The sequence below is a fragment of the Muntiacus reevesi genome, chromosome 12, assembly GCF_963930625.1.
Source record: "Muntiacus reevesi chromosome 12, mMunRee1.1, whole genome shotgun sequence".
Taxonomy (NCBI): domain Eukaryota; kingdom Metazoa; phylum Chordata; class Mammalia; order Artiodactyla; family Cervidae; genus Muntiacus; species Muntiacus reevesi.
In genome coordinates this window covers 16,438,966-16,456,066 of record NC_089260.1, presented here as the reverse complement: position 1 = coordinate 16,456,066, position 17,101 = coordinate 16,438,966, and the positions used below count along the sequence as shown (strand labels likewise).

Sequence of the window (17,101 nt, the reverse complement as noted above, 5' to 3'; positions counted from 1 at the left end):
TGAAACATCAGCTCTTCTTGGTACGCAAGCCTGCTGGCTTTCAGACTGGAACTACACAGCCGCTCTTCTGGTCTTCCAACTCACAGATGGCGAATCTTCGGACTTCTCAGCCTCCATAATCGTGCGAGCCAATTCACAGTAAACCCCTCCTTCCCCTTCTCTATGTGTGTATGTACATACAGACTTACAAGTATATGTGTGTGTGTACACACACAGACACACCCTGTTTGTTCTGTTTTTTTCCTTTTTGGAGAACCTAGTAAGTATTTTCATAAATTATCTCTTATTTTCACAACCATCACATAAAACATGTGCTATAATGAGTCCTCATATTAACAAGGTAAAAAACAGAGGCAGAGAGATGTTGAATAACTGGCCTGATGTTACCCCGACTGTCTGGTCCAGAGTCTGTGCTGATCACTACCCTGATAGTCTGTATCTCATAAAATCAATACCTACCTATTAAGAAAACAGAAACAATATAAAGAGAATAAAGGCTGCTCATCATAAGGTAAATATATTATAGCAGAAACCAGCGGTTTCATTCCAAATAACTCCTTTTTCTTTGTTAGTCTTTCCTTTTCCTTTGCTGTCAAAATCACTGATTTGGTTTAGGCCTCAAAAAGCAGCCCAGTCCTCAGGGAAAGTGGACACCTCTCAAGACCCCTAAAGGCTATCGTTGGTACCTGCTAATCCTGGTAACTCCATTCCCTCATTGCCAATGATCAGTGGTGAACATGGGGCTCTGTTTTGGCAAATAATATAAAAAGGAAGACTGCTAAAAGTCTCTGGGAAAGATTTTACTCTTTGATAATAAGGGAGACAATTTGAGAAGAGAAAACCCTCCTTTTTTTCTGCCATGGAAGATATTAGGAGAGGATATAGATTTTGCAGCTATCTTGAGGCCAGGAAGGCAAATTCAGGATGACAGCAGAGAAGCAGATACAGTACTGAGCACCTAATTAACTAACCAACACTGAACCTGCCGTAAAATAGGAACAATAATATCTGCTTCATTAACTTGCTCTGAAGATTAAAAAGCCTATTTTTGTAACGTCATGGTGAAAGCATCCTAACTGACATATTTTCCTATGTCATTAGGAGCACTTTGTAACCACCATTTTTAAAAAAAAAAACTCTTACTTATAAGAATAAATATATTAACAATTATTTATGAACTATTATTTATCCCAGACAAATCTGCTAGATTGACAGACCAAAAATTAAAGTCACTGTTGCTTCAACTTGCATTATTTGAATAGGGAGGTTTAGCAATTTCTTGAACATTTATTTTCCAACAGTCTATTCCTTAGAATCTTCTTTAGAGGGAACATGTCTGCAAAACCCAGACTATGTTTAACTGTTATATTCCCCCTAGATACTCTGGCCATTATAATCTTTTAAAACAGTATTTTCAAAATAACAAAGCACACACAAGTGAACTATGAGTCTTAAATGAGCACACAAGATTTTCTTTAGCACATGTAGGGGTTACTAGACACTTATGATAAGCCTTATGATGCCACAGCATTGCCTAATTTTGAATAAACACTTGGAAGCTCTGAGGCAGTATTTAACTCTGTTCCTCTTCTGGATGTGTCCAGGCCTGGTGATGTGTGTTCAGTGCTCTCGCTTCAGAACCTTTGGGCCCCATGAGACTTAGGAGAGAATTTGGCTGTCTCTCACAGAAACCACAGAATCTCTGCAACCATCTGGGACTCACTTTGTTTAAAGACAAAGATCCTCTTGGTGGGTTTTTATAGTTTCATTTTCAACCAAAAAGCCTGTTAAATAGGCTTCAAATTTGATAAAAAGAAAATCCTTAAAAGTGGCCAGGGAGGAAAGGCTACTAAGATGAAAGGAAATCCAAAATGGCTGCCCCTTGGAACTGAGCTCTACATGGCTGCTCCCTCACAGGGTTCAGCGACAGCCGTGTCTGCTTTCCTTCAAAGTGGCAACACTTACGGTGCTGATATTTTGAAAATTACGGTTAGAATTTCAAGATTAATTTATCAGTTGAAGACAGCTACTTAATTTTTGTAATGTAGGGTTTCTCTTTAGTACACATTTCCAGGTTTCACACCACTTCCCCTTTTTCTCCAAAGCCACAAAGATGTGTATTGAAGATTTCTACATATGATTTTACTTAGCAGGTTTCAGAACTCTTATTAGATCAGTGCCAAGAAGAATAGCAATATTAAAAGAATAATTCCAGAGCACCAGATGCACTGGAAAATGATATCTTAGCCATGATTAAAAGTGTATGTACAAATATACAAATATATATACATACATTCATATATGTACATTGAAATTTTTAGAGTGGTAAAGCTTTCCTTAATGAAGAGATGGAAAACATAGAAGCAAATACGTGTACATGAGTAGTTGTATAATGCAAAGTTCCTGGGAAATTTTATGTGTGGTCAATTTTTATTGAATTGGAGAAATGAGAAGGGTCTTGGAAAGGCAAGGTACAGGCAACTAAACGTCACTGTTCCAGCAAGCTTTAGCCAATTCTCCACTGTCCAGAGGCATGGTAACACAGTTAAGGTACATCAGGGAGCTGCACACACTCACCTCCCCAAATGGGGTGTGGTAATTAGGCAGCTGCGGTTTACTGTAACTTTCCAGGCCCACGTGGGATAGAAGGAAAGAAGCCAAGATGTGAGGGAGACACGGGTCCACCACGCTCTTCTGGAAGCTTGGTTCCTATCTTCCTTCTTAACCTGGCCACCTAAGGAATCCTGTCTCTGGTGTACTTTGACTAGAGCTAACCTGAATGTCAGTCAATCTACACTGACCATAGGAAAAAAAAAAAAATTCAATTTAAAAGGAAGTAATACATTGTGTGTGTTGGGGGGTGGTGGGCGGTGTGGAGGGGAGAGGGAGAGAGAGAGAGACAGACAGGAACAGACAGAGAGAAACAGGGACAGACAGACAGAGAAGTGGGGAGAGAGAGAGAGAGAGAGAAAGAGAAGAAACGCTGAAAAACACTGACTGGGAAGGTTTTTTACAACTTTGATACACGCAGCGGTAGGTCTGAGGTTGCCATGGTGGTCTGCCGAACCTCCTATTACCCAAGTTCAGTATAAACCACTTTCTATTTGCTTCAATTTTAGGTTAACGAATTGTTGCTTTTGTGTTTCATTCTCCCCTGCTCTGCTGAGTTTTTAAAAATGACTCTAATATAGAGCGCAGTCTCAAATGATGATGACAAGAAATGTTAAAACTCAAAATAAGTTATGTGTGTAAGGCCTCCCATGATAGTGGGAATGTAAAATGGATTTTCCCAGTTCCTGTGAGAGAAGAAGACACCTCTTCTCAAACAGGTAAATGCCATGTAAGGGCTGCTTATGTTTCCATTATTTCTTTCTACATATCCCTTTCCTGTCTGGCTAGACTTGACCTTTTTTTTTTAAGAGTATTTATTATAAATGGGGTAGAAGCAGAGAAAAGTGTGAAAGGCATTTCTCCCCCCAGTCCCAGAAAAGGATTATTAACATTTAACAGTACAAATAACATTTGGAAAAGTCCTGAAATGTGATTTGGCACCAGATGCCTTAAAATCTATATTTGGCATTAACAGAGAGAGTGATTAAAAGAATTCCTTAAACTCTCAATGCATGGAAAATTTTTTTAGTTCTGATTTGAACCCTTCATAAATATTTAAGGTTTAAAAAATGCTAATAGTTTGAAAAACTCATGAAGTCGGCAGAAGTTTTAGGAAAAATATATATTTGGTTATTTAAAAGATTAGCGTAGTAGCAATAAGACTCTGGTAAGTCAAAACAGTGAATTTTGTCTAAGAAATAAAGTACATCTTTTTAATTTGGAAATATGTATCAAGCATTACAAGAATATTCATATCCTTTGGACAGGTAATTTAAATTTTATAGCAATTATTTTAAGGACAGATACAGAAATGTGGACATATATTTATACAAAAAGATATTTATTGCAGGATCTATTACAGTGACCAACTGGACATTAACTGAATATTCAACAACAAGGAAATGTCTATGTGTGTTGCGATATACCATATGGCAAATCACTAGGCAACCATTCAAAGGATAACTTCAGGAATTTTAAATAAGAGGAGAAAATAAACATTACATAAAGTTAAAAGAAGAAACAAGTTGAAAAATTGTGATTACAGTTCAATTTCACTCAGATGGTAAGGAATCTGCCTGCAATGTGGGAGGACCTAGGTTTGACCCCTAGGTTGGGAAGATCCCCTGGAGGAGGACATGGCAACCCACTTCAGTATTCTTGCCTGGAGATCCCCATGGATAGAGAAGTCTGGTGGGCTACAGTCTACAGGGTTGCAAACAGTTGGACATAACTGAGTGACTAAGTACACACAGTCAGATTTCGAGTTGTTTCAAAGAAAAAAAGCAGAAGAAAATACACCAAAGTAATAATAGAATATATTTTTTGGTTGGTAGATTTATGAGTAAGTTTAATTTTCTTCATGAGGCTTTTTTGTATTTCCAGATATATTTTATAATAGTTAACATAAAATAACAGTGTGAACTAGTATTTATTGGGTGGTTTCTATTATAAAAGGAATATGAAGCATAAAACAGTTAAGAAATTTGCTTAAGGTCATATAGGTAATAAGTACAAGGGCTGAGAGATCTTTTACAATCAGAAAAAAGGTAGGCAAAATTTTGTGAGAATTAAAAAAATGTATTTTTCATGACAAACTTTTTTGACTTATGGTATATACTGTTGCAATAGTATCTACTCAGGTACATTGTATATACTAGTTTATCCTGAAATTTAATATCAGTTCTAGAAAGAAGTAGTATCTATGGCAAGAATGAGGTGTATATATGTAGCAACACAAAATAGTCTGACCAGTGTTGGTCATGCCTGGAAATATTTCATTATTGTAATAATAACTAAAGTTCATTGGGTTATGACAGTGGGCCAGGCACTAGTATAAGCACTATACATATACAAACTTATTTAATTCTCACACCTACTTCACGAGGAAGGCACTATTACTCTTCCCATTTTACAGATGAGAAAAGTGATTCACAATGGTAAATAGCAGCTAGCAAGGGTGCCTGTGACTTTAACCACCAGGACATATCTTTAAAACATTTCTCCACAGAAGGACCCTACCACCCCACTGATTGGTAAATGTCCTCTGAACTCTGAACACAGAGCTGAATGAACTGGAAAACTTCAGATCAAAGATATGGTAGTCAAAGCATCTGAGAACTTCTTAGAAATATAAATTCTCATGCTATATCCAAGAACTATTGAACCTGGAACTCTAGGGGTGGGAATCCAACAAGCTGTGCTTCATTCAACAAACCCTCCAAGGGATTCAGACACATACTCAAGTCTGAAAACCACTAGCCTAGAGGGAGAGAAACTAAGGGAAATATGCTAATTCCTCATGTTTTTGGAAGGCTTAAAATAGAGGAGAGGCAACAAGTTGCGTGCTTTCTGTGTATGGCTCTCAAGTTCTGAGGAATGGTAAAAACTGGCTAAATGGTAACAGATCTTGGCTCAAAATTAGGAAAGAATTTCTTATTTCATTAATAGCTGGAAGTAACTGACAACGGAAAGAGCTGCCATGTGAGAGAATGAGACTCTCGTCATTCACAGCATTCAAACAAATGCTATATGACCATTTCTCAGGCACACCGAAGAATGGGAAGGTAGACAAGGCATTCTTGAGACATCGTGAGTGACAGAATCAGAAAACCAGTGGGTGCTGAGCAGATGTTTGTTGAGAGCACATCCATGTAAGCAAGTTCTGAGGGCAGACGGGAGAAACGATTCTTGTTTTTAAGACTTTCCAGCTCAAAGCCCACACTAGCCATGCTGGTCTCCTCCTGAGTCCTTGGTAAGATCCATTTGTCCCATATTTGTATCTTTGTTTATCCTACACTGCTGAGCGGGCATGCCCTCTCTTAATCTCAATTGGACATGCTTTGTAAAGCCCAGTTCAGGTCAATCTTCTTATTGAAACCTCTAAATTCCATTCACACTTACTGCCAGCCGTACACATTGTTGGGTTTACATAAATTTATGTAAATTTACACTTTGAGAGCAAAGGTGTCACATACTTCCGTTTTACCCTGTCCTACAGGAGGCAACCAACAAATACTTGGGGAATGGTCAGTTGACGGGGAACACTCATTCACACTTCTTTTCTGAGACTCTGCTGCTACCGTACTCTTCTCACTTGTTGCTCTCAATAATGAGAGCACGAAGTCCAGCTCCCTGATTAGGTGCAGAACAAGAATGCACATGGCACGGGCCCTACTGTCCACCTTACTGGTTGCCTCCTGCTTGCCCCCGGCACACAGCAGTGAAGGGGCCCCAGGTGCGCAATACAGAAAGCTCCCTTTTTCCTTTTCCAGGGACGGGTGCTGTGTCTATCACGTCCTCAGTTCACATAAGCTTTGGATAGACTGTTACAATCCAGATGCAGATGTATATGTTAAAACTCTTATGATAAATCCAGTTATTATGTGTGCAGTGAAGCCAGTTTTCAAATTTTAATACTTCCTTTTTTTTCTTTCTACTCTTGTCATGTGCTCTATGCTTGAAAAACATCTTTTAAAAACCACATTTTCACATCTTAAGAACACAAAAAAGTGTCAGATACTTTTTTTCTCCCTTTGCAGTCTTAGAACTTCAAAAACAGCCAAAAGGAAGTTTTATAAAATACGTAAAAATATGTGCTGAGAGCTGAGGTTTTATAAGCCAAGAGTTAGACTGCAGTGAATTTTTACTGCAGTTAATATTAACTCCTAGGAAAAGAACGCTTGCTGGAGACCCAGGCCCACTCTGCCATGGGAGAGAACTTCGACACTTTCTTGCAGGTTACTCTCACGTGCCTGAGAATCAACTCCTGGTTATCCACCGCTGGATTATCCAGAGTCCCACCATCCTTGGCTTCTTTTCCTTCTCAATAAAGACCCTTTGGCCATTTCGCAGCTCATTAGCACCTCCACCAGAAGGTAGGTGGTGACAGGGAGAAGAGGTGAAATGAAAATCAGTAAATTTTACTGCTCGTTAGCAGCTCTTGTAAAAGACCTGGGACAAGGGTACGAAGCCATCAGCATCATCAGGATCAACAACAAGCACTTAGTAAGTGTGCGTGTGCGTGGATGGGGTAGGAGGAGCTCTGCGATTTTTTCACGATTATTATTTTCATCTCGTTACGTTTCCCTTCCATTATAACATCCAATGGTTCAGAGTCATCTGGGCCATGGACACACAAGAACTTACCTGCTTTTGCACGCCACTGACTTGCTGAGCCTTGATGATGAGTGAAGCAGTTCGACCCTTGTACTGAATAGTTCTAATAAATGTCCCCGCATGGTCCACACTGAAGGGCTCTGACCAACGCCAATTGCCCCAACCTTCAATACAGATGTGTAACAGCTGGAGAGAGAAACAATAATTGTCATAATGCCAAAAGTGCCAACAAAAATCTAGTCCTAAAATGAAAGTCTCATTGCTGGAAAACCTTCCTATTTGTAATACTTAGCATCTGTTTTCTTTCTAACCTGCATTATTCATCCACTTCCAGCTTATTCAACCAGGCTAAGAATAGCAAATATGCCACATAGAGTCAATGTGGTTTTCCAGATCACATTTTAAACCTTCTTAAAAATAATTGTCCTATCAAATGGTAAAAGGGCCTGTTGAACATTTGAGGAAAGACTGTTTCATTCATCTGGAGGACAAGAAGGCTGAAATGTGAGATCAAAGAATCATGGTCTTGGCTGATAGTTTATTCCTTCCTCTGGCTAGACAGCAATTAAAGCTAAATTTGGTTTGTAGCATTATTTTTGACCCTAAATTGTCATTCTTTATTTTTCCTTTTGATAAAGAACAAAATAGCAATTTGAGAATGCAATTCATTTAATATATTCATTCTCCTTATGAGATCATATATATCATATAAGAAATACCTTTAACATTTTGAATGTCTGTTCTATGCTTTTTCTTAGTATGTATTTATTGTAATTTTTACCAGTTGAGTCCCTGATCCACATTCACGTTTATTCACATAGTGTTACCACTTTTAGTAATACTTAGATTTCTTTCATGGACATCAAATACTTTCTATTTCTACTGCTACCTATTAACTGCAATTAAGTATTCCAAACTTAAGTCCACTAACTGGAAAAATATTCCAAAACAACAATGACTGTTTCTTTAGGGTACATATTTAAATGAAAATAAACAATGTTCTTGCTGGTCAGTCACTAACTCGTGTCCGACGCTTTGCGACCCCACAGACTGCAGCATGGCAGGCTTCCCTGTCCTTCACTATCTCCCAGAGTTTGCTCAGACTTATGTTCATTGAGTCAATGATGCCATACAGAAATAGAACTGACATTTTAGGAAAAAGGTTTAGATAACATACAAACAATATTTCCCTTCATAACATATATAATTTTTAAAAGAGCTAACCAAAGGTTAATCACATGAAACATTTTCCAATTAACAGAATAAATAAAACTTTGAAAATATTATATAAGAGCTATCATAATGGGTTCTTAAATACATTAAGGACTTCATGGGAAATGCCATAATAATAAAGTCTTTTGATAGTAACATTATCTTTTAGTTTTAGCATTAAGAGGAACCCTTATAAAGTGCTTAAACTTGAAAATTTCCCAAGGTCACTGTTCATCATAATGTAATGCTTGGTGGAAAATTCAGAGAGGGATTTTTTGCTTTGTTTTTAAATATCTTAAAATATTTTAAAAAATCACGTAACTCCTCTCCCTGCTTTTAATACGGCCCCACTCAGTTCTTCCTCCATACAACTGCCAGTGATCTTGTGAAATCAAAAGGCTACCAGTCAGATGATTTCTAAAGAAAGAAGTCTAACAGCAAAAAAAAAAATCCTGGACAGCAAATAAAATACCTTTAGGGAAAATTTGGTTCTATATACAGTCTTCAACATAAAAGTACCAGAGTATCTTTGATGTTTAAATATTAGTTACAGGGGAAAAAAAAAGAAAAACAATAGTGGTGTTTGGAACCATTTCAGTTTTTTGTAGCAGCAACTGGGAATAAAGCTCAGGGTACACACAAAACTAAAGGAAACAAAGAAAGTTGTTTTCTTTGGAGAGACTAGTAGCTGGAAATGACAAAAAATAATGAGGCAAGGTACTTAAGGTCAAGCTCAGCTGTATTTTTCTTGAAAATTCCATAGCCTCTAAAGAAAGTCTTAATGTACACAGTGTAATTTTAATTGAGGAGTGTTCACATTTGCATATGAGCTTAATCTTAGGTAGCTGTTCACTCTGTGTGCACAGCTTTTAATGACGGAATGTCACCAAGGAATATGCTGTCAGGTTTTGCTTGGCAGCTATTTGTTCTCAAAACGTTGGCACATGTATCACATATATTGTCTTTAAATTATGAAAATTCAGATATGTTTGGAGTTAGTGCACACAGAAGAGTTAGGTGGGAGAAAAACATGACGTTTCTCCCCAACTGTATGACCAAAAGAATATTTGTAATGTCTGGCCTGCAGTTAAAAAGCATTTAAATATCATTGGCAATGACATGTATATATAATTTAATAGGGAAGGAATGACATTCCTTGGAGAGAAAAATCTACAAAAAGGAATTCAGGAGGCTGAGCAGTACTTCAGCCTTTCTTCCCATGGGCACCAGGCAGGATGCTCAGGTACCCCTGGACATCAAATGAGGGTGGAAAATCCTGTACTTGTTGGACTGACGCACTAAATTTCACTGTTATAGGTACTGAGAAGTCTCCATTTAATAACAAATACCCATATGTCTATTTTTATTTCTATACCAAAGAAACTATAAAATCGGGCATAAAAATGTGAAATTTGTATTAGATTGCCTAATCCTAATGAGACTTGTTTCTATTATTCATCCAATGCATTTTTATTAGTCAGATACTATAAGGAAGGCAATATGTGAAAGACTATGGAGGACGTAAAAAAGAGCTTTGGTCTTTATCCCAGAAGGAGCTTAAGATTTTACAGGAAAAGTAAGGCCTGTATAACTGACCCACAAGAGGCATTAAGAGAGGTACACACTGATACAGGAGTCTGGAGGAGAGAGGGCTTGTTCAGGTTGCTGTGATTATGAGAGCTTCCTAAAGCATTTGGGCCTGAGAGTTTGGGTAGGACTTCAATTGGTAAAGATGGCAATCACTGGCCAAGGGGGACAATCTGAGAGGTGAAGTCAGAAGGTTTGCTTGGGGCAAAGTTCATAGTCTCAATTGGTTGGAGAAGAAGAAACATGTCAAAAAAAGAGTAAGGGTAAGGTCTGAGAAGCAGATCTAGATCGTGGCTAGCCCTGGTGATTTGCTGAGCTAAGGAATTTGTGCTTTATTCAGGAATTAGCCTTGTGTACAGATAAGCGATGTGCTGAAAGGATAGTGAGAGCAGAGTGTGGAGGGGTCTGGACAACCGCAATAGAATGAGAGCAATGTGGGCCAGAAACAGGAGAGAGGAAGGAACGGGCTTAGCAAAATATCACTATCCATTCTGCCTAGAGCCCAAGGTGTCTTTAATGTTCTTTCAACAATTTGGAAATTTTCTTCCCCCTTGTTTCCATTAAGTTTCCCTTTCAGACTCACTTCCTTCACCATCTTTCTTTTCCATTCAGGCTTTTCACTCTCTGTGGCCTACTTAGCTAGTGTCTAATTTTTTCCATTGGGAGGAAAAACAGTCAAATAGGAACCACTCTTGTCTGAACTTTTCAGTGGGAAATGAAATGAAGTATAAGGCAGGTTGTACAGTAGCCACACTCAATGGAAGGCCTCAAGGGGCTACACTGACCTTTTTTTCTAGCAGACTGCCCCATTCCAGGGCCACACTGGCAGCAAGATCAAATTCCACTGAAGACCTCAAATGGGAACACAGAAGTTTCCATTCATTTTTTTTCAATAAAAAATAAAACTTAAAACTGAATTACTGATCAGGGGCTTGGGGATCAGCTCTCAGGACCACCCACAGTCACATCCAAAGGGAGAATTCCTGACTCAACAGATTACAGAGAAAAGAAAAACAAAATGAAATCTAGGATAACAGGGTACACCAAGGAAGAGAAAGCGGGGGGGGGGGGGGCGTGTTAAGAAAAAACTTTAAATGATATCTGAAATATAAATGAAAGTACTAGATATTCTTCTGTGAACTTTATTTCACTATTCATTTAAAAATTGTTATCAAGATGCTTTCTACCTAGTCAGAAATTGAAAATTTGTCTTCAGAGTCATTTGCATTCTTTTGTACTTTATAGTAATTTATTGTACAGTAATATGCAATGTTCCAAAAAGAAACTGAAAATCTAAATAATGTAAACATACTTCCCCATTATATTTTATTCTTGATAGAAATTTTAGTTCTGAAAAAGTTATGTGAAATGCAAGTGAAAGAAACTACTGAATATATGCTTGTAGTAAATATATAGTATATAATGTATATTAATACATACAAATGGTTAAGCATCATATTTGTTTTTTAAACTTTTAAGCTCATATCTATATCCCAAGAGCCTAGTGCACAGTAGGCACTGAATAAAATATCTGCTGATGAAGTAATTAGCCTCCAACTAATAAAATAAAATTTAAAAAAAAATCTGTTGAATAAAAAATTGGGATTTTTGAAAAATAACCAAAATAACCCAAAGTAGACATCAAAAAATTTTAGTGGTGATATTTGGGCATAAAATATCATGAGAATGAAATAAAAATATTCAGAAAATTCCTATTTTGAGAGACCTTTCAATATAGGAGATTTACTTTACCTGGATAACAATACTAGATTAAGCGACACATCAATGAAATCCCTAAAATCTAGACACTGCAATATGATACTAAAGCATAAAGTAGACCCTAAATGATATATACTAGGTGAGCATGACAAACGAAAATTAAGTTAAAATACAAACAAATTCTTGTCTATCCAAAATAACATCTAAAAAGCTACAGATCAAATTAAATAGATCAAAGCTAGATTGCTTGTTTAGAATGCATAAGTGGAACTGACAGTACATTTCACATCAGTAAACTAACATGAAAACAAAATGAAATATGTTGCTTACTATTGTTTTTTTAAGGCAGTTGAATTTCAGGATGTTCAGAGTATCTGAAATAATGCTAAAAACTAGGTAGAAAATATCTAGATAATTGCTAATCCTTGGTGTCACTCTGATTCAATATTAGAACTCTTAGGACTCTATATCTCCTTTTTATATTTATAGAGCACAACCTAAAAGAATGATAAAGTAGAAATAAATCCATTCGAATTATTTTCTAGTGGACAACTTGGATTCTTTGAGGCAGTGTATTTTGGAAGAAAGAGGAGAAAGAAAAAGATTTCCAAATCAGCCTTTCAGGGGGTGATATAATGGTCACTGTCATCACACAAGTATCAATGACACAAAAGATGAGGGCTTACATGCAGGTTTTCTCTCAAGATTGTTTGAATAACATGAAAGCTACAAATTCTGTGCAATCGTGTAAAGCAACCTCTTATAGAGAAGGGAATTCTGGCACACTCAAAAAACGGTTAGAATGAAAATTGTACCTGGAGAGTAATCTTTCTATCAAAAATCTACGCTTCAGATACTCATTGGACTCATCAATTCTAAATAGGAATTTATCTTGATATAATAATTATAGACATGTGCAAAGATTTACCTAGATGTATGCTTATTCCAGCACTGTTTTAATAATGAAAATATGGCATTACTAGGACATTAGTCAAATAAAATATAGCAAAAACAATAATAGCTATCAGTTATTAGACACATACTTTGGGCTTTCCTGGTGGCTCAAATGGTAAAGAACCTGCCTGCAATGCAGGAGACCTGGGTTCGAATCCTGGGTCAGAAGATCCCCTGGAGAAGGGAATGGGAACTCACTCCAGTATTCTTGCCTGGAAAATTCCTTGGACAGAGAAGCCTGGCGGGCTACAATCCGTGGGGTTGCAAAGAGTCAGAGTGATGACTGGGCAACCAACACTCACTTTTTCTTTCACTTTCATGTGTCAAGCAGTGGGCTAAGTACTTTTTACATATGTTCTTCTTTATTCCTTAAAATAATCTTAGGTGGGAGATACTTTTATTTTATGAATGAAAAAGCAAGCTGAGCTACAGAGAGGCCACAGTGCACAAGAGGGCAAGGTGTAAGACTTGAACTGAAGTGTGCTTACTAAGAATCTCTTTTCTTAATCATACTTACACTATAGAATCCTCTGAAACTATTGGAAAAAAAAAAATCACAGCATGAAAAAAGCATGAACAATTTTACTTAGCCAAAGATTAACCAGAATAAAATCACATTACAAAAAGATATGTGCAATATATACTCCATTTTTATAAAATGAACAAAAAGTATACATGTCTATTCCTAAAGGGAGAAAAATGGCTAGAAAATATACCAGAATGCTAACATTGGTTATCTTGGGGATGTGAGCTTTAACTTCCCTTTTTATGTGTGTGTTTTGTGTGCTTTTATGTAATTTCCAAATTTCACACTATAAATATGTATTACTTTGCAATCAGATAAAAATTAATGTTGTTAAAATGAAAAAAGTTCAACAGAAAGCATACAGAGCCTTCAAGTAAAAAGAAATTAGACATTTCTATTTTAAAAACTCAAGTTCAGCTTCCTGCATGAAGTCTCCCCACCTGTCCTAGTCAGTGTCACAGATTTACCATTTGCTCTGTTGGCATTTTGCTGGAAGGATGACAGAAGCCTCAGTTCATTTCTGAGGCCTCCATCACTGCTCTTCACACAAGATCTGGCTTGCTGTATTACTTACTCATATGATTCCTGGGGCAATTTAATGCAATTATTTGGGGCTTTTTCCCCCCTAAGGCAAGAGGTTCTTCCCCCCAATTTAGCAAATATTTTTAGGATTCATATCTACTAAGTGTTCACCATAAGCCAACTAACTGTACTACACATGGTGGTCGTGGTAGTGGTTGTTTAGTCGCTAAGTCGTGTCTGCCTCTTTTGCGACCCCATGGACTGTAGCCCGCTAGGCTCCTCTGTCCATGGGATTTCCCAGGCAAGAGTACTGGAGGGACTTGCCATTTCCCTCTCCAGGGAATCTTCCTGACCCAGGGACGGAACCCATGTCTCCCGCATTGGCAGGCGGATTCTTTACCACTGAGCCACCAGGGAAGCCCACATGGTGGAGACAGAGACAAATGAGAATTCTCACAGTTTAGTGAGAGAGAGGTTTAACAAGGACAAGTATAGTGTAAAAATTTATGAGAGGAAGAAAAACATTGTTGTAGGACTCTAGAGGTATTATGCTTGCGTGTGTGCTAAGCTGCTTCAGTCATGTAGCCCGCCAGGCTCCTCTGTCCATGGGATTCTCCAGGCAAGAATACAGGAGTGGCTTGCCACACCCTCCTCCAGGGGACCTTCCTGACCCAGGGATCAAACTCTCGATTCGTGTCTCTTGCATTGGCAGGTGGGTTCTTTACTACTAGCGCCACCTGGGAAGCCTTATTATGCCTGGAGAAGTTAAACGAGTGACCAGAGATGGATATATTTCACTTATCCAAGGAAATAACATGAAAAAAAGATGTTGAAATAGAAGAAAAGGTATTTTTGTTATTTCTCATAAACAAAAGCAGGTGACAGCCTAACTTGGATTGGTTTTTCCTGTACAAAATTCATGTCTAAAAAACCCAGACTGATTGCATTACAAACAAGTCATAAAAGTAGCAAACTATAGCTTTAAATCTTTGTGCAAACAACTTACTGTCAATATCATGTGGAAAATTAACTTTATATTATGAACTCATTGGCTTACATTCTTCTAATAGCTTTGACCATAACCCAGATAGATCCCATAATCCATGGGATTTTGATCCTGGAAAGGAAAGAGTCAAACTGGAACAAAAATCACTGTTTCAGGTCAGATCTTGGTCTCAAAGCAGCCATGTGTGTAGATGCTTGGGGATGAGGAGAGGTGAGAGTTAGGGAGAGGACCTGCCTGAGAGAGGATGATACAGAAAGGGAGGCTAAAGAGGCAGTGAACTCTTAGGTCAGGAATTGCCACTTATTTTCAAGCACCAGTCATCAAAAAATACCAGAGAGTGAAGCATTAAAGGTACTGAAACATAGTAACTGATAGTCATTGGACTGTTGAAAGAATGCTATTCACTATCTGGTTGGTCTTTCTATATATATTCAGAAATAGTAGCTCCCAGGAAACAACAGATTCTAGCAGCACCCCACTGTTTACTTTTATGAATGGTTATCACAAGGCAAACACTGATGAAGGAAGAGTCAGGAAAAAAATAAACAAAAAAAGTTGCGTGAATGAAGGAAATTGTAGCTTTGCATGACTTCCGACAATTCGGAATGTAGAAAGGATGTAGAAAGGATGTAGAAAGGATGTAGAAAGGATGTAGAAACTTTCACCTCTGTATAGTTGAGAATACTAGAAAATACCAGCTGGAAAATGCGAAGTAGAACAGGAGTTGACTATTATCTGGCCTGAAGCTGGAGAATAAAAATCATCATTCCTCAAATAATATAGTATAACAAAGGGCAATCCATAATATGATATAATCATTAATAAAGAGCAAAAATGACACAAAAATAAGCCATGAGACCTTTGAAATGATACTGGCAAAGCAAAGGAAAAAGCATAGCATCTGAAAAAATAAGGGGAAAGAGACTAAAGTTAATAAAAACACCCAGTTTCAGAATTCAGGGCTTCTCAGATAGCTCACTCGTAAAGAACCTGCCTGTCAAAGGAGGAGACATGAGTTCGATCCCTGGATGGGGAAGATCCCCTGGAGAAGGAAATAGCAACCCATTCCAGTATTCTTGCCTGGGAAATCCCATGGATGGAGAAGCCTAGTGGGCTACAGTTCACAGGATCTCAAAAAGACTAGTTAAAAAAAAAACCTAGTTGCAGAATTCAGGGAAAAGAAATCAGGAAAATTTTGGTTTTCTCTAAAGAATGCAATAATGCACGATTTTTATAAAACTGTAGGAAAATATTGAGAGGTCAGAACAGTGTGGTATAAACAGAAAACAGCCTGAGGCTAAAACAAACTAGATGATATAAAAAGAGAATTAGATAAGGAATAAACGCAAAGAAACAAAAAAATGCATTTGCAGAATAACAATCCACACTGATACAAGTAGGGCAAATATAAATACTATGAAAGAAAAACCTTAAAATCTTTATAATTGTGAACAGCAAAAAGACAGATAGATGAAGAAATATGAGAGAAAACATCATAAGTATGAAAGAAAAACAACATACATATAACTAATATGAAGAGATTAATAGTGCTATTCATATCTTAAATCTATTCATCTTCATAGTTTTAAAACAGCATGTTTTATTATTTCATCATATAGTTTATAAGTCATTTGAATTTCCATGAGTAACCAGCACATCAAATGTCACATATCTAGCAAACATTGAGGCTTTATCAATGTTTCAACGTACCAACAATAAATCATGGAATCTTTTTAAAAATTATAAAAGATTTTTCATAAATAACTACAAAATAATCTATATTGCAGAATTTATTCCTGCAATATAGGAGGACATCAGTCTCTGTTCAGTCTATGACTGACATTTACATACTGGAGAGAAAAAAAAAAGAAAAAGTCAGGTGAAGAGTAGTGGTACTTTTATACATTATCTACAAAACTATGATGTCTAATGAGTATTCCTTGCTAAAAAGCTACCTAAATAGAAATTATCTAAATTAGAGAAAAATAATTCATTTCACAATGTTTTTTTTTTTTTTTTCAAAAAGATTTAAGGAGCAAATTTTCTCATTAGTTAAAATACAATGCTATGTGTAACTTTGGGGAACATACTAATCATGAAATCAGATATAAATGCACACAGTAAAAAAAAAAAGCATGAAATGATATATAGGCTTGTTTTTTAAAAGGTCATTTCAACATTACACATTATCTATTGTTTTCATGTTTCTAAAGGGTATGGGCTTCCCTATATTTAAATGACATGTGACTGAAAAAACAGGAGCTGTGACTCTAATAGCTGCCTTAAGTCCAGAACTGTGTGATAGTCTTTGAGGCTGTTCAACCTCAATGCTACCAAAAGGGGCTGAA

At 37.1% G+C, this 17,101-nt stretch overlaps 1 protein-coding gene across 1 annotated transcript in view; it reads right to left on the bottom strand.

Moving 5' to 3' along the window:
• VPS13B (vacuolar protein sorting 13 homolog B) overlaps positions 1-17,101 on the bottom strand; it is a 763,389-nt gene that overhangs the window by 56,684 nt on the left and 689,604 nt on the right. Inside the window, exon 44 of the mRNA XM_065903112.1 lies at positions 7,258-7,413. Coding sequence (XP_065759184.1) covers positions 7,258-7,413 — 156 coding nt within the window. The remainder of the gene's footprint in view (positions 1-7,257; positions 7,414-17,101) is intronic.